Source organism: Somniosus microcephalus, chromosome 2, assembly GCF_052327205.1.
Source record: "Somniosus microcephalus isolate GS21.2 chromosome 2, FLI_Smic_1.0, whole genome shotgun sequence".
Taxonomy (NCBI): domain Eukaryota; kingdom Metazoa; phylum Chordata; class Chondrichthyes; order Squaliformes; family Somniosidae; genus Somniosus; species Somniosus microcephalus.
In genome coordinates, this window is record NC_140988.1 from 388,956,055 (window position 1) to 388,976,942 (window position 20,888).

Genomic DNA, 20,888 nt, shown 5'->3' on the forward strand with positions numbered 1-20,888 from the left:
CTAATTTCCCTTAGCCACGGTTGAGTCACCTCCTTTGTTTTATTTTTATGCCAAATTGGGATGAACAAATTCTGTAGTTCATCCATGCGCTCTTTGAATGTTTGCCATTGCCTATCCACCGTCAACCCTTTGAGTAACATTCCGCAATCAATCCTACCCAACTCGCGCCTCAGACCATCGTAGTTTCCTTTATTTAAATTACAGGCCAATGAGCCTAACAGCAGTGGTGGGGAAATTATTGGAAAAAATTCTGAGGGACAGAATTAGTCTCCACTTGGAGAGGCAAGGATTAATCAAGGATAGTCAGCATGGCTTTGTCAGGGGGAGATCATGTCTGACCAATTTGATTGAATTTTTCGAGGGGGTGACTAGGTGTGTGGATGAGGGTAGTGCAGTTGATGTTGTCTACATGGACTTCAGTAAGGCTTTTGACAAAGTCCCACATGGGAGACTGGTCAAGAAGCTAAGAACCCATGGGATCCAGGGCAATTTGGCACATTGGATCCAAAATTGGCTTAGTGGCAGGAGGCAGAGGGTGATGGTCGAAGGTTGTTTTTGTGACTGGAAGCCTGTGTCCAGTGGTGTACCGCAGGGATTGGTGCTGGGTCCTTTGCTGTTTGTAGTGTACATTAATGATTTAGATATGAATGTAGGAGGTATGATCAGTAAGTTCGCAGATGACACGGAAATTGGTGGAGTGGTAAATAGCGAGGAGGGAAGCCTCAGTCTGCAGGACGATATAGATGAGTTGGTTAGATGGGCAGAACAGTGGCAAATGGAATTTAACCCTGAAAAGTGTGAGGTGATACATTTTGGGAGGACTAACCAGGCAAGACTAACTTGGGTCAGAGCGATCATAACATGATCGATTTCTCACTCGAAATGGAGAGCGAAGAAATTGACTCAGAGACTAAGGTCCTGAATTTAAACAAGGGGAATTATGATGCCATGAGACGGGAACTGAGTAGGTCTGATTGGACAACGTTCCTGGGAGGACTGGAGGTAGATAAACAATGGCAAACATTTAAAGATAGAATGACAAAATTGCAAAAATTGTTTATACCAATCTGGCATAAAAGGAAATCTAAAAAGGTGACTCAACCGTGGATAACAGGGGAAATTAGAGACAGCATAAAATCCAAAGATAGGGCGTATAAAATAGCCAAAAAAAGCGCCAGAGCGGAAGATTGGGAACAGTTTAAGATAGAGCAAAGGAGGGCAAAGGGCATGATCAAGAGGGGCAAAATAGCTTACGAAAACAAGCTGGCGGAAAATATAAAAACTAACTCCAAAAGCTTTTATAAATATATCAAAAGGAAAAGACTGGTGAAAACCAAAGTTGGTCCATTGCAGTCAGATACGGGGGAATATATAATGGGAAATAAGGAAATGGCAGATCAACTAAATGCATACTTTGGGTCAGTCTTTACGAAGGAAGACACAAAAAACCTCCCTGGGATATCGGGAAAAATAGGGACATTGGCAAAGGAGGAACTGACGCAAATCAATATCTCTAAGGATATGGTGTTAAGGAAGCTAAAGGGATTGAAGGTGGACAAATCCCCAGGGCCTGATAACATGCATCCTAGGGTACTGAAGGAGGTGGCCCTAGAGATAGCGGATGCACTAAGGATGATTTTTCAGAATTCATTAGACTCGGGAACAGTGCCGATGGATTGGAGGGTAGCTAACGTTACCCCACTATTCAAAAAGGGGGGTAGGGAAAAAGCAGGTAATTACAGACCTGTAAGCCTTACATCAGTTGTGGGCAAAATGCTGGAGTCCATCATTAAGGATGAAATAGCAGAGCACTTAGCAAATGGGGACAGGATAGGACAGAGTCAACATGGATTTACAAAGGGTAAATCGTGCTTGACTAATCTATTGGAATTTTTTGAGGGAGTAACTGGTAGAATAGATGGGGGAGAGCCAGTAGATGTGGTGTACCTGGACTTCCAAAAGGCCTTCGATAAGGTCCCACATAAAAGATTAGCATGGAAAATTGAGGCTCATGGGATAAAGGGGAAAGTTTTGGCGTGGATAGGGAACTGGCTGTCAGATAGAAAACAGAGAGTTGGAATAAACGGCTCATTTTCTGAATGGCAGGCAGTAACAAGTGGGGTACCACAGGGATCTGTCCTGGGCCCCCAGCTGTTCACAATTTACATTAATGACCTGGATCAGGGAGTCGGATGCAGCATTTCCAAATTTGCAGACGACACTAAACTAGGAGGGGGGGTGGGCTCAGAGGAAGAGACCAGGAAGCTCCAGAGCGATTTGGACAGACTGGGCGATTGGGCGGATAAATGGCAGATGCACTATAATGTGGACAAGTGCGAAGTTATCCACCTTGGGTGCAGGAACGGGAGGGCAAATTATTATTTAAATGGCAATAGATTGGGAGAGGGGGAAGTACAGAGAGACCTGGGTGTTCTTGTACACCAGTCACTGAAGGCGAGCATGCAGGTGCAACAGGCGGTCAAGAAGGCAAACGGTATGCTGGCCTTCATAGCAAAAGGGTTAGAATACAGGAACAGGGATACCTTGCTGCAGCTGTACAGGGCACTGGTGAGACCACACCTCGAGTACTGTGTACAGTTTTGGTCGCCTCATCTGAGGAAGGATGTTCTTGCCATGGAGGGGGTGCAGCGGCGATTCACCAGGCTGATACCAGGAATGGCGGGAATGACCTATGAGGAGAGACTATGTAGTTTAGGGATGTACACACTGGAGTTTAGAAGATTGAGAGGGGACCTCATAGAAGTGTATAAAATTCTGACAGGTCTAGACAGACTGGATGCAGAAGGAATGTTTCCCTTGGCGGGTGAGAACAGAACTAGAGGACATAATTTAAGGATAAGGGCTAAACCATTTAGGACAGAGATGAGGGGGAATTTCTTCACTCAGAGAGTGGTGAACCTGTGGAACTCATTGCCACAGAGGGCAGTGTACGCCAGCTCATTAAATATATTTAAGAGGGAATTAGATATATTTCTACGGGCAAAAGGGGTTAAGGGTTACGGAGAGAAGGCGGGGACGGGATACTGAATTAAAGGATCAGCCATGATCTCATCGAATGGCGGAGCAGGCACGAAGGGCCGAATGGCCTACTCCTGCTCCTATCTTCTATGTATCTATGTATCTATGTATAATGAATGGTAGGATCCTAGGAAGGACAGAGGATCAGAAGGACCTTGGTGTGCATGTACATAGAGTCCTGAAGGCAGCAGGACAGGTAGATAAGGTGGTTAAAAAGGCATATGGGATACTTGCCTTCATTAGCTGAGGCATAGAATATAAGAGCAGGGAGGTTATGATGGAGCTGTACAAAACGCTAGTTAGGCCACAGCTGGAATACTGTGTGCACTTCTGGTCGCCACATTATAGGAAGGATGTGATTGCATTGGAGAGGGTGCAGAGGAGATTCACCAGGATGTTACCTGGGCTGGAGCGTTTCAGCTATGAAGAAAGACTGGACAGGCTGGGGTTGTTTTCCTTGGAGCAGAGAAGGCTGAGGGGGGACCTGATTGAGGTGTACAAAATGATGAGGGGCATAGATAGGGTAGTTAGAAAGGAACTTTTCCCCTTAGTAGAGGTGTCAATAACCAGGGGGCATAGTTTCAAGGTAAGGGGCAGGAGGTTTAGAGGGGATTTGAGGAAAAACTTTTTCACCCAGAGGGTGGTTGGAATCTGGAACTCACTGCCTGAAAGGGTGGCAGAGGCAGGAACCCTCACAACATTCAAGAAGCATTTGGATGAGCACTTGAAACGCCATAGCATACAAGGCTACGGACCAAGTGCTGGAAAATGGGATTAGATTAGACAGGGCTTGATGGCCGGTGCGGTCGCGATGGGCCGAAGGGCCTCTTTCTGTGCTGTATAACTCTATGACTCTATTTACCCAGAGAGTGGTGAGAATGTGGAACTCGCTCCCACAGGGAGTGGTTGAAGCGAATAGTATCGATGCATTGAAGGGGAGGCTGGACAAGGATATGAGGGAGAAGGTTACGCTGATAGAGTTAGATGAGGAAAGACGGGAGGAGGCTCGAGTGGAGCATAAACGCCGGCATGGACTGGTTGGGCCGAATGGCCTGTTTCTCTGCTGTATATCCCGTGTAATCCTGTGTAAAACCTTGTCAAAGTCTTCCTAAAGTCCACGTACACAACATTTCTCTCCCTCCTCAATGAATTTTAGGAGGTTTGACAAACACGAATGTCACTTGAAACTTGTGCTGTCTAGTTTTAAAACTTTGTCTTTAATCGGAGATTTTAATCAGAGAACTGACTGGCCTGTAATTACTCCGCTTCGCTCTGTCTCCCTTTTTGAAAACGGGCTGCGCTGGCGATTGGCTCTCAAGTCTAGTAGCTCAAATCCACACTCAGTGGAGCCCGGAAATATCATTCCAGGCCTTCGTAATTTCCCATCTCCCTGAGCATCCCGAGTGGAAGTAACTTGGCAAAATGTCCCTTTAATCCATCACAATATCACTCATCCCTGCAGCATTAACCTGCTTTCTGATATCCCCTTTCTTTAAAAACGGCTCCTTTCCCCGTACCTTCACTTTAGGCTTTTCCCCATTTTTAACAAGTCCATTTGATTTGGTTCCTCTACTGTCCTTGGTGTGGGTGTGGGTGGGTGGGTGTGGGTGGGTGGGTGCGCAGGTGGGTGTGTGGGTGCGCAGGTGGGTGTGTGGGTCTGTGGTGTGTGGGTGCGCAGGTGGGTGTGTGGGTGCGCAGTGTGTGGGCCTGTGGTGTGTGGGCCTGTGGTGTGTGGGCCTGTGGTGTGTGGGCCTGTGGTGTGTCGGTGGGTCTGTGGTGTGTCGGTCTGTGGGTGGGTGTGGGAGGGTGGGTGTGGGTGGGTCTGTGGTGTGTGGGTGGGCGGGTGGGTCTGTGGTGTGTCGGTCTGTGGTGTGTCGGTGTGTGGGTGGGCGGGTGCGTGTGTGGGTCTGTGGTGTGTGGGTCTGTGGTGTGTGGGTCTATGGTGTGTGGGTGGGTCTGTGGTGGGTGACACAAAGAATTCGACCCAACACAATCGTCGCTAAGCAAAAGGAAAAATATCTGTCATATTGGGCAGAAACAACAAAAACCCAAAGCAAACTCAATTGCTACTTGGCCCTAAACAGACAATACAACATAGCTGATTACCTGACCATGGTAAAGGATAACAAACTGAGAAGAACCTTGACAAGGTACAGACTTAGCGAACATAGCCTAGCGATCGAAAAAGGCAGACACAGGCAGACCAGGCTGCCAAGAGAAGACAGGATATGCTCTCACTGCAGTCAGGGAGTAGTTGAGACAGAGATGCACTTCCTCACAGCCTGTGGAAAATATCAGGGCATCAGAGAGAATTTCTATCAAAAATTCTCACAAATATGCCCTGAATTCAGAAATCTGACTGACAACCAAAAACTCCCATTCCTACTGGGGGAGGAGAGAAGCTGTGTAACACTGGCGGCACACTATGTTACAGCTTGCCATGAACAGAGGGACAACCAGTAAACTAAGACAAGAGTATATATAAACAAGGCGAAAATATATTTATAAACTCAGGGATATACCTGTTTATACACTGTATGAATGGAACCGCGTTTGTGTGTTCAACCATAAATGTATTTTGATGCTTTGGCAACATAAGATGTACCTTATCATGCCAATAAAGCGATTTGTATTGTATTGTGTGGGTCTGTGGTGTGTGGGTCTGTGGTGTGTGGGTCTGTGGTTGGGTGGGGGAGGGTGGGTGTGGGTGGGTGGGTGTGTGCGCAGGTGGGTGTGGGTGGGTCTGTGGTGTGTGGGTGGGCGGTGTGCGCGGGTGGGTGTGTGGGTCTGTGGTGTGTCGGTCTGTGGTTTGTGGATGGGCGGGTGCGCGGGTGGGTGTGGGTCTGTGGTGTGTGGGCCTGTGGTGTGTGGGTCTGTGGTGTGTCGGTCTGTGGGTGGGTGTGGGTCTGTGGGTGGGTGTGGGTCTGTGGTGTGTGGGTGGGTCTGTGGTGGGTCGGTCTGTGGTGGGTCGGTCTGTGGTGTGGGGGTCTGTGGTGTGGGGGTCTGAGGTGTGTCGGTCTGTGGTGGGTGGGTCTGTGTGTGGTGTGTCGGTCTGTGGTGTGTGGGTGGGTCTGTGGTGTCGGTCTGTGGGTGGGTGTGGGAGGGTGGGTGGGTCTGTGGGGTGTGGGTCTGTGGTGTGTGTGTGGGAGGGTGTGGGTCTGTGGTGTGTGGGTCTATGGTGTGTGGGTGGGTCTGTGGGGTGTGGGTCTGTGGTGTGGGTCTGTGGTGTGTGGGTCTGTGGTGTGTGGGTCTGTGGTGTGTGGGTCTGTGGTGGGTCGGTCTGTGGTGGGTCGGTCTGTGGTGGGTGGGTGTATCGGTCTGTGGTGTGGGTCTGTGGTGTGTGGGTGGGTGTATCGATCTGTGGTGTGTGGGTCTGTGGGGTGTCGGTCTGTGGGTGTGTGGGTCTGTGGTGTGGGTCTGTGGTGGGTCGGTCTGTGGTGTGTGGGTGGGTGTATCGGTCTGTGGTGTGTGGGTCTGTGGTGTGTGGGTGGGTGTATCGATCTGTGGTCTGTGGGTCTGTGGGTGTGTGGTGTGTGGGTCTGTGGTGTGTGGGTGGGTGTGTGTGGGTGTGTGGGTGGGTCTGTGGTGTGTCTGTGTGTAACTGGGTGACGAGATTGATGTCTCTACTGTCGGGTTTAAATGATAATTTGATCTCTTTAGACCCATTAAGCCCACAGACATTCTGCCACCGGAGAACGGCCATGAGATTGCTGAAGAGCTGGGCATTCCTTACTACGAGACCAGTATTGTTGCCCAGTTTGGGATCAAGGACGTCTTTGACAATTCAATCCGGGCGGCGCTCATCGCGAGACGCCATCTGCAGTTCTGGAAGTCGCATCTTAAGAAAGTACAAAGACCTCTGTTTCAGGCCCCCTTCCTCCCCCCAAAGCCCCCCCCGACAATCATAACTGTTCCCGACACCCCGTTAGTGGGTGGGGAGGAGCTGGCAACTCTCTTCTCAACCCCTCTGTGCGCTGATGTCATCTTCGTTCTTCATGATGGACCCCGAATCTTCGCTCACAAGGTCTACCTGGCCACTTCCTGTTCCAAGTTCTATGAACTGTTCACAATAGATTTAATGCAAGAATCTCAGGCGGATGGAGAGAACGAGGAAGGTTGTAGAGGAGCGGGGATGGAGAGCCAGAGACATGAAGACCAGGCGGTGAGGACTAAGAGTCTGGAAGCGGACAAGCAGCGTGGAGAGAGTATCGTCCAAAAGATGCCAGAGCCCTCACTGAGAAATTTAAAGAGTGAGGACACGCTAAAAGTGGTCGATGATGCAGGAGCGATGCAAGTGTCCTTAAATCCTGGGGCTAAGGGTAAACTGCTCACCAAGTGGGGAAGGGGCTTTGTAACTATCCATTTGGACTATGTGGAGGATCCCGTGACTCTCAAGGATCGACCTATGGCTGTAGTTACTATGGATTGTCTGATTCAGAAGGGGCCGTTCCAGGCTGTGCTGGAGTATCTCTACACTGGCTGTTTCGATGAGGCTCGGGCGGACCTGATGCAGGTTGCTGTCATTGCTGAAGTCCTTGAAGTATTTGACTTGAGGATGATGGTTGCAAATATCCTGAATAAGGAGAGTTTTATGAACCAGGAGATCACCAAAGCCTTTCACGTACGACGTGCCAACAGGATCAAAGAGTTCCTCTTAAAGGGGACCTTTTCAGGTAATTGTGGAATTACGTGAGGTGTTTGCGATATGCGAGGCCAGGGTTGAAAGTACAGGCAACCCATGGTCTCAGAACGATGTGTGAGGCGAAGCACGGGAATAATCGGATTCTTGTTCACAAAATTAAACCCCTTGGGATTAAAGGGGCAGTGGCAGCGTGGATACAGGATTGTCTGAGGGACAGAAAGCAGAGAGTGGTGGTGAACGGTTGTTTTTCAGACTGGAGTGAAGTTTACAGTGGTGTCCCCCCGGGGTCGGTATTAGGACCACTGCTCTTTCTGATACATGTTAATGACCTGGGTATACAGGGCATCATTTCAAAGATGCAGAGGAGACGAAACTCGGAAATGTAGTAAACAATGAGGAGGATAATAACAGACTTCAGGAGCACAGAGACAGGCTGGTGGAATGGGCAGACACGTAGCAGATGAAATTTAACAGAGACGTGCGAAGTGATACATTTGGGTAGGAAGAATGAGGAGAGGCAAAGTAATTAAAGGGCACAATTTTAAAGGGGTGCAGGAAGAGAGACCAGGAGGTGCATCTACACAAGTCTTGGGATCTTTGGCTTTATTGATAGTGGAATAGAACTCAAAAGCAAGGAAGCTGACGCCAGTGCTGCCATTTCTGTCCTCAGTGCTGGAAATCACATGGTGTGTTAACCTCGCAAAGCTGGATCTGCGATCAGCAGCTGCAAGGGACCCCTGCCAGTGATAATTAAAGGGATCAGCAACCGCACTCAGGCCAGTTGCTGATTAATTTCTACTGGCTCTGTGCAAGTCTCTGGGAGTGTTTGGAGCTTTCCAGAGTTGTTTAAAGTTGGTGAGGTGACGAGGAGTGGTGCTGCAAGTGGAGAAGGCCTTGGTTCTGACTTCAAGGGTACTGGTCAGACCCCTGGCTCCCAGTCAGGGGTGCTCCAGTCCTCCCCCTTGGCCTGCAGCATGTCAAGGAGACGGAGCAGAGGCAGCAAAGAAGACGAGCTGCTTGCAGAGGGGAGGATGAGGAGGAGACGAGCTCTCAGCAGGACGCCTTGCCCACCTGGCAGCAGTCATGATGCTTTTATTCTGTGCCAGTTCGCTGATCCCTCCGTCTTTGAGCCCCAATAACAAACCAGAGGGTGGCTACTGGGCAACAAGGGCTGACCACCTGGCTCATGACTCCACTCCGCAATCCAACCACATGTGCGCAGCATGCGTACAATGAGAGCCATGCTGCTACACAGAATCTGATAGAGCAGAACATGGGTATCCTTAAACAACACTTCCGCTGCCTGGACCGCTCCTGTGGCGTCCTACAGTACTCGCCAGAATGTGTCACAAGATTTGTCATGGTCTGCTGCCTGCTCCACGACCTCGCCAGCAAGATGGCACAGCACTTGCCACCAGACATACGGAGACCCCTTTCTACCCGGGCCATCAGTGATCAACTCATCCGACTGCGGTACGAGTGAACCGATTCCCCATTTAACAATAGTCCCACACCTTACCTTCCCTCTGCTCTTGGCCATCACAGCGTCCTCTTGGCCACTATACTGAAATAAAAGCCACATTCCAATCAAACTTTATCCATCAATCCATCCAATATAACCTAACAAAGTCAAATAATCACCCTTGTGCATTCCGTTAGTGCCTGTCTTCAGTGTGCCTTTGTCTGTCCTAGTGCTCAGGCGAAGTGCTACCCCAGTGGCTGCAACATTGCTGGTGGAAGGCTGCTGACTTGCAGCGGGGGAGACTGCAGATGGCCGTGCAGGACAACCTTGAGCACCTCTGGGCCTAGAAAGCCGGGCTGCGGACTGCACCACCTCGGCATGGGCGGCGCAGTCTGGGCTGGCTGACAGGCTGACTGGCAACAGCAAGGGCAGTGACGGAGTGGCAGTGGTGAGAGGACGAATGCTGTCATCCTGAGAGAGGGCAGCAGGTTCGTGCTCCACGGAGCCACTGCCACTCCCCTGGGGCGGTGCCTCAGCATTCCTAGCCATCTGTTGGAGGAAAACTTTTTTTATTTGTTCATGGGATGTGGGCGTCGCTGGCAAGGCCAGCATTTATTGCCCATCCCTAGTTGCCCTCGAGAAGGTGGTGGTGAGCCGCCTTCTTGAACCGCTGCAGTCCGTGTGGTGAAGGTACTCCCACAGTGCTGTTAGGGAGGGAGTTCCAGGATTTTGACCCAGCGACGATGAAGGATCGGCAATATATTTCCAAGTCAGGATGCTATGTGACTTGGAGGTGGTGGTGTTCCCATTCGCCTGCTGCCCTTGTCCTTCTAGGTGGAAGAGGTCGCGGGTTTGGGAGGTGCTGCCGAAGAAGCCTTGGCGAGTTGCTGCAGTGCATCTTGTAGATGGTACACACTGCAGCCACAGTGCGCCGGTGGTGGAGGGAGTGAATGTTTAAGGTGGTGGATGGGCTGCCCATCAAGCGGGCTGCTTTGTCCTGGATGGTGTCGAGCTTCTTGAGTGTTGTTGGAGCTGCTCTCATCCAGGCAAGTGGAGAGTATTCCATCACACTCCTTACTTCTGCCTTGTAGATGATGGAAAGGCTTTGGGGGGTCAGGAGGTGAGACACTCGCCGCAGAATACCCAGCCTCTGACCTGTTCTTGTTACCACAGTATTTATGTGGCTGGTCCAGTTAAGTTTCTGGTCAATGGTGACCCCCAGAATGTTGGTGGTGGGGGATTCGGCGATGGTAATGCTGTTGACTGTCAAGGGGCAGTGGTTAGACTCTCGCTTGTTGGAGATAGTCATTGCCTGGCACTTATCAGCCCAAGCCTGAATGTCGTCCAGGTCTTGTTGCATGTGGGCATGGACTGCTCCATTATCTGAGGAGTTGTGAATGGCATAAATCTGTTTATAATGATGTTAGTTGAGGAATAAATACTAGCCAGGACACTGGGGATAACTCCCATGCTCTTTGAAATAGTACAGTGGGATAATTTACGCCTACCTGAGAGGGCAGACGGGGCCTCGGTTTAATCTGCTCATCCGTAAAACAGCACCTCCGACAGTGCAGCTCTCCCTCAGCACTGCCCCTCGGTTAGTGCAGCACTCCCTCAGTACTGCCCCTCCGACAGTGCAGCTCTCCCTCAGTACTGCCCCTCCGACAGTGCGGCGCTCCCTCAGCACTGCCCCTCGGTTAGTGCAGCACTCCCTCAGTACTGACCCTCCAGACAGTGCGGCGCTCCCTCAGCACTGCCCCTCCGACAGGGCAGCGCTCCCTCAGTACTGCCCCTCCGACTGCAGCGCTCCCTCAGTACTGCCCCTCCGACAGGGCAGCGCTCCCTCAGTACTGCCCCTCTGACACTGCAGCCCTCCCTCAGTACTGCCCCTCCGACAGTGCAGTGCTCTCTCAGTACTGCCCCTCCGACAGTGCAGCGCTCCCTCAGTACTGCCCCTCCGACAGTGCAGTGCTCTCTCAGTACTGCCCCTCCGACAGTGCAGCGCTCCCTCAGTACTGCACCTCCGACAGTGCAGCCCTCCCTCAGTACTGCCCCTCCGACAGTGCAGCAATCCCTCAGTACTGCCCCTCCGACAGTGCAGCAATCCCTCAGTACTGCACTGGAGTAAGCATCAATTACAGAGGCACTGGCCGATCGACATTGTCCGCATGCCCGATGCGAGACTCCCAAGACGGGCGCTCTACTCGGAGCTCCAACACGGCAAGAGAGCTCCAGCTGGGCAGAGGAAACGCTTCAAGGACACCCTCAAAGCCTCCTTGAAAAAATGCAACATCCCCACCGACACCTGGGAATCCCTGGCCCAAGACCGCACAAAGTGGAGGAGAAGCATCCGGGAAGGTGCCGAACACCTCGAGTCTCTTCGCCGGGAGCAAGCGGAAGCCAAGCGCAGGCAGCGCACGTCAACCCAAGCACCCCACCCACCCGCCCCTTCAACCACCGTCTGCCCCACCTATGACAGAGACTGTAGGTCCCGCATTGGACTCAGTCACCTGAGAACTCATTTTTAATGTGGAAGCAAGTCATCCTCGGTCCCGAGGGACTGCCCAAGAGAAGAAGATAACTTATAAAGTGCGTCACCTATTTTGGGCATAATTTAAAATCTGGCTAATTACCAACAATTGAGAGGCCGTTGATGTGTTGTGCATCAAGCCTCTTTATTCAAACTATGTTGGTTACGTTCCATATTTGGTTTTACCATCCACTGTATTTCAAACGTAACTAACATATTTAACCAATCGGGATTGATGTAGAATGCCTTTCGTCTCCACTTGGCAACTGCCTCTGAAGTCATGCTAAACCTTTAAATCACTGCTGGGCTCAGCTGGAGTATTGTGTTCAATTCATGGCACCACACTTTGGGACGGATGTCAGAAGAGATTTATTAGAATGGTACCAGGGATGGTGGATTACAGTTAACGTGGAGAGACTGGAGAAGCTGGGATTGTTCTCCTTGGAGCAGAGAAGGTTAAGAGGAGATTTGATCGAGGGGTTCAGAATCATGAATGGTTTAGATAGAGTCGCAAAAGGGGAAACTATTTCCAGCGGCGGGGGGGTCGGTAACCAGAGGACACAGATTTAAGTTGATTAGCAAAAGAACCAGAGGGGGCGATGAGGAGAATCGTTCTTAGACAGCGAGTTGTGATCTGCAACGCGCTGCCTGAAAGGGCGGTGGAAGCAGTTTGAATAATAACTTTCAAAAGGGAATTAGATAAATACTTGAAGGGGAAAAATTGCAGGGATATGAGGAAAGAGCAGGGGGGAGTGGGACTAATTGGAGCGCTCTACCAAAGAGCTGGCACAGGCAGGATGGGCTGAATGGCCTCCTCCTGTGCTGTTTCATTCTGTGATTCTACAGGAACATAGAACACGTTGCTAGTTGGGAACCTCCCTGTTGGGGAACTGGAGCAAGATTCCATTACCACACAGTTGCAGCAAGCAGGCTGGCCAATGCCCAGTGACTGACGCTGGTGACTGCCTCATTAGCTAACCCTTCCACCGTGTACAGGTGGTGCAGACATGTTCTTATACCCACTTCCTGTTGTTGCAGATGTCGCGTTCGAGTTGGAGGGTGAACGTGTCCCTGCCCATAAGCCGTTACTGATCACAAGCTGCGATTGGATGGCTGCGATGTTCCGTGGGTCATTCATGGAAAGTTACAGCAACAAGGTAAAGGTGTCACACGGGGGCTGCTCATTGGGCAGAGTATCGACTGGGGGAGGGGCTCAGTGACGGGGCTTGGCTATCTTAACAGAAGGCAGAGAGTTGGGATAAATGGTTCATTCTCAGACTGGCAATCAGTAACTAGTGGTGTTCCGCAGGGGTCAGTGCTGGGACCCCAACTCTTTACAATCTATATTAATGATTTGGAGGAGGGGACCGAGTGTAACATATCAAAGTTTGCAGATGATACTAAGATGGGAGGGAAAGTAGTGAGTGAGGAGGACATAAAAAACCTGCAAGGGGACATAGACAGGCTAAGTAAGTGGGCAGAGATTTGGCAGATGGAATATAATACTGGAAAGTGTGAGGTTATGCACTTTGGCAGGAAAAATCATAGAGCAAGTTATTATCTTAATGGCAAGAAACTGGAAAGTACTGAAGTACAAAGGGATCTGGGGGTCCTGGTGCACGAAACTCAAAAGGTTAGTATGCAGGTGCAGCAAGTGATTAAGAAGGCCAATGGAATGTTGGCTTTCATTGCTAGGGGGATAGAATATAAAAATAGGGAGGTATTGCTTCAGTTGTACAAGGTATTGGTGAGACCGCACCTGGAATACTGCGTACAGTTTTGGTGTCCATACTTAAGGACATACTTGTTCTCGAGTCAGTACAAAGAAGGTTCACTCGGTTAATCCCGGGGATGAGGGGATGGACATATGAGGAGAGGTTGAGTAGATTGGGACTCTACTCATTGGAGTTCAGAAGAATGAGAGGCGATCTTATTGAAACATAAGATTGTGAAGGGGTTGGATCGGGTGGATGCGGGGAAGATGTTCCCGATGATGGGTGAAACTAGAACTAGGGGGCATAGTCTTAGAATAAGGGGCTGCTCTTTCAAAACTGAGATGAGGAGGAACTACTTCACTCAGAGGGTGGTAGGTCCATGGAATATGCTGCCCCAAAAAGCTGTAGAAGCTACATCATTACATAAATTTAAAACAGAAATAGACAGTTTCCTAGAAGTAAAGGGAATTAAGGGTTACGAGGAGCGGGCAGGAATTTGGACATGAGTCTAGGTTCGGATCGGACATGGCCCTGTGGGTAGCGGAGCGGGCCCAGGGGCCGTGTAGCCTGATCCTGCTCCTATTTCGTGTGTCTAATTCTGTTAGATTCAGGAGATGGTGCTGTGATAGTAGATTGGCGGTTAGGATCAGATCAGCCATGATCTTATTGAATGGCGGAGCAGGCTCGAGGGGCCGATTGGCCTACTCCTGCTCCTATTTCTTATGTTCTTAGACTGGGGGGGAGAGAGAGTGCGAGAGACTGGGGGGAGAGAGAGAGCACGAGAGACTGGGGGGAGAGAGAGAGTGAGAGACTGGGGGGAGAGAGAGAGAGAGAGAGAGAGAGAGAGAGAGACTGGGGGGAGAGAGGGAGCGAGAGACGGGGGGAGAGAGGGAGCGAGAGACTGGGGGGAGAGAGGGAGCGAGAGACTGGGGGGAGAGAGGGAGCGAGAGACTGGGGGGAGAGAGGGAGCGAGAGACTGGGGGGAGAGAGGGAGCGAGAGACTGGGGGGAGAGAGGGAGCGAGAGACTGGGGGGAGAGAGGGAGCGAGAGACTGGGGGGAGAGAGGGAGCGAGAGACTGGGGGGAGAGAGACTGGGGGAGAGAGGGAGAGAGAGAGACTGGGGGAGAGAGGGAGAGAGAGACTAGGGGAGAGAGGGAGAGAGAGAGACTGGGGAATAGAGGGAGCGAGAGACTGGGGGAGAGAGGGAGAGGGAGACTGGGGGAGAGAGAGACTGGGGAGAGAGGGAGAGAGAGAGGGGGAGAGGGAGAGAGAGACTAGGGGAGAGAGGGAGAGAGACTGGGGAATAGAGGGAGCGAGAGACTGTGGGAGAGAGGGAGGGAGAGACTGGGGGAGAGAGGGACTGGGGGAGAGAGAGACTGGGGGAGAGAGAGACTGGGGAGTGAGGGAGAGAGAAAGAGACTGGGGGAGCGAGGGGGAGAGAGAGAGACGGGGGAGCGAGGGTGGGGGAGAGAGATAGAGACTGGGGGAGAGAGGGAGAGACTGGGGGGGAGAGGGAGAGAGAGACTGCTACCATTACAAAGCCCTGAAATGCCAAGAGATGATCATAGAGAAGAGTCCCCTCAGTCAACTGGTCCTGGGACTGAAATAAAGAATAGATTTGCCTTCCAAAGTTAGGCTTTATTAACTTTAAAATCGGCAGCATATCTTTCTACATCCAGTCCCAACTAAAGCTAGAAAAGGACTGAATTTAAGGTAGCCACAACACATCATGTGATCATCAACTACCAATGAGATTACAACATATATCCCAAGGCAGTTAACAAACAACGAATCACAATACTTTTACTAATCAAGGAATAATCACCACATTCACCCCTCCTTTAAAATATACTCTAACCTAATAACTTTTACAATTTACAATTAATTATTTACAACTAAACTATGCACGAGAATAAAACTATTTACATAACACAATACTAAATGAACAAATAATAACATTACGCATAAGTATTAAGTATCTCTCAACTAAAACAATATACTATAATATTTCAACAATTTTTAAACCATTACTATCAATTTAAAAGTCCATTTTCAATCGGCCGACCGGATATCTTGTTCGTGTCGACCTTCTTAACCTTGGTGAAATTCCTTGCCCTCCCACACCAGAAGGCACAGAAGTATCTTCAACAGGAAGGCTATCCATATCCCGATTCTCAACGGTTTCCGGATTAGAAATCCCATCAGAAGATGAACTGGGACGGTCATAAACATCTACCAAAGGCTGACTAATAGAAGTATGATTATCTGCAATCGGATTGGAAATATTCGTAGTATCTGTAACAGCATCCACATTATCCGAATCATGACCATTATTAATATCCTCAGAAGTGGGCTGGCCCCCACAAGGAGCCAAGTCTTTAATTGAAACAGTACTTTCTTTCCCATCTTGGAATCGAATATGAGCATATTGGGAATTTGCCTCCAACAGCTCCACCTCCTCCACCAAGGGGTCATATTTTGACAATCTAACATGGCGTCGAAGCAACACAGGTCCCTGCATAGTAAGCCATGAAGGTACCGAATATCCCGTAGTAGATCTCCGCGGATAGTTAAAGAGCCTTTCATGGGGGGTCACATTAGTAGCCGTTGAAAGCAATGATCTAATGGAATGCAGGGCATCAGGCAGTACCATTTCCCACTGTGTATCCTTAAGGTTCCGGGATGTCAACGCCAACATAACTGCCTTCCAGATCACCCCATTGTATCGTTCGCACTGTCCATTACCCTGGGGATTATACGGGGTAGTTCTACTAGTAGAAATTCCCTGACTCTGAAGGCATTCCTTCAACTGGGAAGACATAAAAGAACTTCCCTGATCCGGATGGATATACGCAGGCATCCCAAAGATGACAAAAAGTTGAGTCAAACATTTAATAACTGTAGCAGCTGATACATCTGCACAAGGAAAAGCAAAAGGGAACCTTGAAAACTCATCCACAACAGTAAATATATAGCGGTTTTGAGTAGTTGAAGGAAGAGGCCCCTTAAAATCGACGCTCAAACGTTCAAAAGGAGAAGTAGCCTTTATAAGATGAGCTCGTTGAGGCTTAAAGAAATTCGGTTTACACCGAGCACAGATAGAACATGATGAAGTCATCCGCTTGACGTCTTCAACTGAAAAAGGCAAGTTCTTACTGCGTACAAAGTGTATCATCCTCGTAACCCCAGGATGACATAAGGCAGTGAAGATTAATAAGCGTATCTCCGTGAATCACCGAACAATAAGCCCTCGACAGCGCATCAGCAGCAACATTATCCTTCCCCGGACGATAAACTATGTCAAAATGGTAACATGCCAACTCAATCCTCCATCTCATTATTTTATCATTTTTAATCTTTCCAAAATGTTTAACATCAAACATAAAGGACACAGATTTTTGGTCAGTTACCAACGTGAAATGTCGCCCCGATAAATAATGTCTCCATTTACGCAATGCTTCTACTATTGCGTATGCCTCTTTCTATTGAGGAATGTCTTTTTTCACTATTATTCAAAGTACGTGAGAAAAAGGCCACAGGTCTTCCATTTTGGTTCAAAGTAGCCCCAATTGCAAAATCCGAAGCATCCGTCTCAATCACAAAGGGAACCTGCTCATCAATGGAATGCACAACTGCTCCTAAAATATCCTTTTTAAAATTCTCAAAACATGTCCTGGCCTCCCATGATAGAGGATATGTCGTAACCTGAATAAGAGGCCGGATCTTCCGTGAAAAATTTGCAATCCAATTAGAATAATAAGAAAACAGTCCAACAACTCGTTGCAAAGCCTTAGAATTAGTAGGACAAGGTAAATCGATCAATGGTCGCAGACGTTCTGGATCTGGTTTAATCTTATTTCCCGAAATAATATACCCCAATAGATTTACCTCAGTAGTCGAGAAGACACATTTCTCTTGTTAAAAGTTAAACCAACTTTTTCCGCAGCTTGAAGGAATCTTTTTAAATTAGAATCATGCTCCACCCTTGATTTGCCACACACTGTGATGTCATCTAAGTATGAAAAGGTGTCAGAGAGGGAGTTATCACTTATAAAAGCATCCATTGCCCATTGAAAACAAGCAACACCATTAGTAACACCAAATGGTATTCGGCAAAACTGATACAGCTTTCCGCCAGCCTCAAAGGCCGTATATGGTTGATCCTTCTTAACAATAGGAATCTGATAAGCACTCTAAGTCAATAGTGCTAAAAACTTTATACTGAGATACTTTATTGATAAGCTCATCAATCTTAGACAAAGGGTACGCATCTAATTGAGTATACCTATTAATAGTTTGGGAATAGTCTATCACCATTCGTTTCTTGTGTCTCTCGTTAGTCGTGACAACTACCTGTGCTCGCCAAGGCGAACAACTAGGTTCAATGATTCCTTCCAATAAGAGACGTTGAACTTCAGAATTAATAAATTCTCTATCCTGACTACTATATCTTCTTGACTTGGTAGCAATTGGCTTACAATCCGACATCAAATTGGAAAAAAGTGATAATGGAGGAATAGATAAAAAGGTTAATCCACAAATAGATAAAGGTGGCTTAGTCCCTCCAAATGAAAGACTAAGAGACTCGTGTAACTGAAGCACATCATGTCCAATCAAAATATCCGCACAGAGATTAGGCAAAACAGATAGGCGTATATCAGTATACGTATTACCTAGAAGAACCATTTTCACAAAGCAACAACCAGCTATTTGTGAAGTAAGGGTCGTCTGAGCCATACACACCTGATACGTAACAGGCGAAATTTTCAAATGCTTCTCCTTCGCAAACTGAAGACTTATAAAACTCTCAGTACTGCCCGTATCTATAAGGGCCTTCACTTCCAACCCATTAACTTGAGCCGTAACTATAGCTTTGTTTAGGCCATGAGCAAATGCAGCAGAAATTGATGCAATAAAACACCCTATCTAAAGGCTGAATAGTCACAGAAGAGGTAGTGGAGGAAGACCCTCCCACACCAGGAGAAGGGAAGGTAATTGAACCTGATGATTTGCACACACGTGCATAATGACCTCTCTTGCCGCATTTACTACACACAGCCTCCCGAGCAGGACACTTCAGACGAGGGTGCCAGATATTCCCACAAAAATAACACTTCTGAATCCTAGAGGCAACGGCCGCCAAAGTAGAAACTGTTTCAAAATCTAGTAAACCACTCCCATTAAGTCCACATAATTCCTTTTCATCCGAAACTGCCGAAACCATAGTCGCAGGCCGATTAAAAAGAGCATAAGAATCCGAACTTCTCTGAGCCATATCCAATGTAGAAGCTTGCTCAAAAGCACTTTTAAGATTCAGAGTCTTATTTTCTAACAACCGCTGACGAATTGATCTATACAATAATCCATTAATAAAAGCATCCCGTACCGATTCGTCCTTATATTCTTCAGCCGTCACAGCCTTATAATTACAGTCAACACTAAGGCACCGAAGTGCTTGTAAATAAGTATCCAAAGATTCTCCCACCTGCTGCCTACGGGCAGATAGAAGATGACGTGCAAATACCTCATTCTTTGGTTTAACAAAAATCTTTTCCAATGTAGAAGTAGCCTCTTCATAAGTTTTACAGTGCAAAATATATTTATATACATCCGGGTCAATGTAGTTGATCAGCATATTCAGCTTATTTAGAGCCTCTTGATCCAACATGCCCAAAAAGTTTTTAAATGTACAATACCAATGTTTCCATTTATCATCCACTCCAGCAGAATTGGGGTCAGCCTTGAATCGTTCTGGTTGAAGATATCGCTCCATTCTAACATAAAGTTAATAAATTGAAATAAAGAATCGATTTGCCTTCCAAAGTTAGGCTTTATTAACTTTAAAATCGGCAGCATATCTTTCTACATCCAATCCCAACTAAAGCTAGAAAAGGACTGAATTTAAGGTAGCCACAACACATCATGTGATCATCAACTACCAATGAGATTACAACACATATCCCAAGGCAGTTAACAAACAACGAATCACAATACTTTTACTAATCAAGGAATAATCACCACAGGGATGGCGGAGCTCTCCCCCGTCAGGAATGGCGGCTGTCCTTCGAGAGCCGCTGTTCAGGAATCCGCACCTCCGCGTCCGTGAGTTCGGGCGGCTGGCGGAGCGGAGGGCTGTGCCTGGCAGGGTGACTAGAGTCGGGGACCTACTCGATGGCGGAGGAGCGGGCTGGATGGCGCCGGAGGAGTTGGCGCGGCGTATGTCGTGGGGCAACGTCCGGCTCGCGGTCGATGCCATCGAGGCGGTGAAGGCGAGGTTGCGCCCCGGCGCCACGAGGTGTATCGAGGCGGCTCAAGCGCGTGGGGCGATCCCGCCCGGGCTTACTCCCGTTCGGACGGAATTCCATATCGGCGCCCTGCCCCAAAGCTCCCCTAGGGGTTTGGTGCCTCACAACCTGAGCCGTCTCGAGGAGATGCCCTCTGTGCCTTTCCATTCTGCGCGGAGGGGTTTCCTGTACGGGCTGCTCTTGCACACCTTCCACTTTGCCATCTTCGCCTGCCGTCCGGACACGCCGTGGCGTGCCGTTTTACCTTCCGGCGGAGGCGGAGGTCCCCAATGGGGGGCTCTCTATGCGGGAGTCTTCCCTTGTTCTATTGGGGACTTGGCCTGGAGGGTGTTGCACAGAGCAGTCCCGTGCAATAGGTTTTTAAGTAGGTTCACGGACTCCCGGGCCGCCTGTTTGTTCTGCGGTCTGGAGGAGTCCGTGTTCCATGTGTATGTCGAGTGTGGGAGGTTGCAGCCCCTCTTTCACTATTTGAAGGGGCTGCTCCTCAAATTTTGGTTGCACTTCAGTCCCACGCTCTTGATCTACGGTCACCCGGTGCGGAGGGGAGCGGGCAGGTCGGAGGACCTCCTCGTGGGCCTGCTCCTGGGCCTGGCCAAGAAAGCCATTAATTGGTCCAGGCAGCGGGCGGCCGAGGGGGTCGTCCGGCCGGATTGCCTCCCTCTCTTCCGCGGCCATGTTCGCGGCCGGGTGGCCCTGGAGATGGAGCACGCGGTGTCCGCCGGCGAGCTCGAGCTCTTTCGTGACCGGTGGGCGCCGCGGGGACTGGAGTGCGTAATCGATTTAAGAGGCCAAATTTTAATTTGATTAATCGGGTCATTTAAAGGGTTTATTTGTTTAAGGGTTTATTTTTGGGTTTATAAAAAGAGGACAGGGATGGCGGAGCTCTCCCCCGTCAGGAATGGCGGCTGTCCTTCGAGAGCCGCTGTTCAGGAATCCGCACCTCCGCGTCCGTGAGTTCGGGCGGCTGGCGGAGCGGAGGGCTGTGCCTGGCAGGGTGACTAGAGTCGGGGACCTACTCGATGGCGGAGGAGCGGGCTGGATGGCGCCGGAGGAGTTGGCGCGGCGTATGTCGTGGGGCAACGTCCGGCTCGCGGTCGATGCCATCGAGGCGGTGAAGGCGAGGTTGCGCCCCGGTGCCACGAGGTGTATCGAGGCGGCTCAGGCGCGTGGGGCGATCCCGCCCGGGCTTACTCCC

At 49.4% G+C, this 20,888-nt stretch overlaps 1 protein-coding gene across 2 annotated transcripts in view; it reads left to right on the top strand.

Annotated features, from left to right (window-relative positions):
- The window catches only part of rhobtb4 (Rho related BTB domain containing 4), a 169,750-nt gene that overhangs the window by 100,662 nt on the left and 48,200 nt on the right, over positions 1–20,888 (top strand). For both annotated transcript variants that reach the window (XM_085976441.1, XM_085976440.1), the window contains 2 exons: positions 6,700–7,712; positions 12,712–12,830. In XM_085976441.1, coding sequence (XP_085832567.1) covers positions 6,700–7,712; positions 12,712–12,830 — 1,132 coding nt within the window. The remainder of the gene's footprint in view (positions 1–6,699; positions 7,713–12,711; positions 12,831–20,888) is intronic.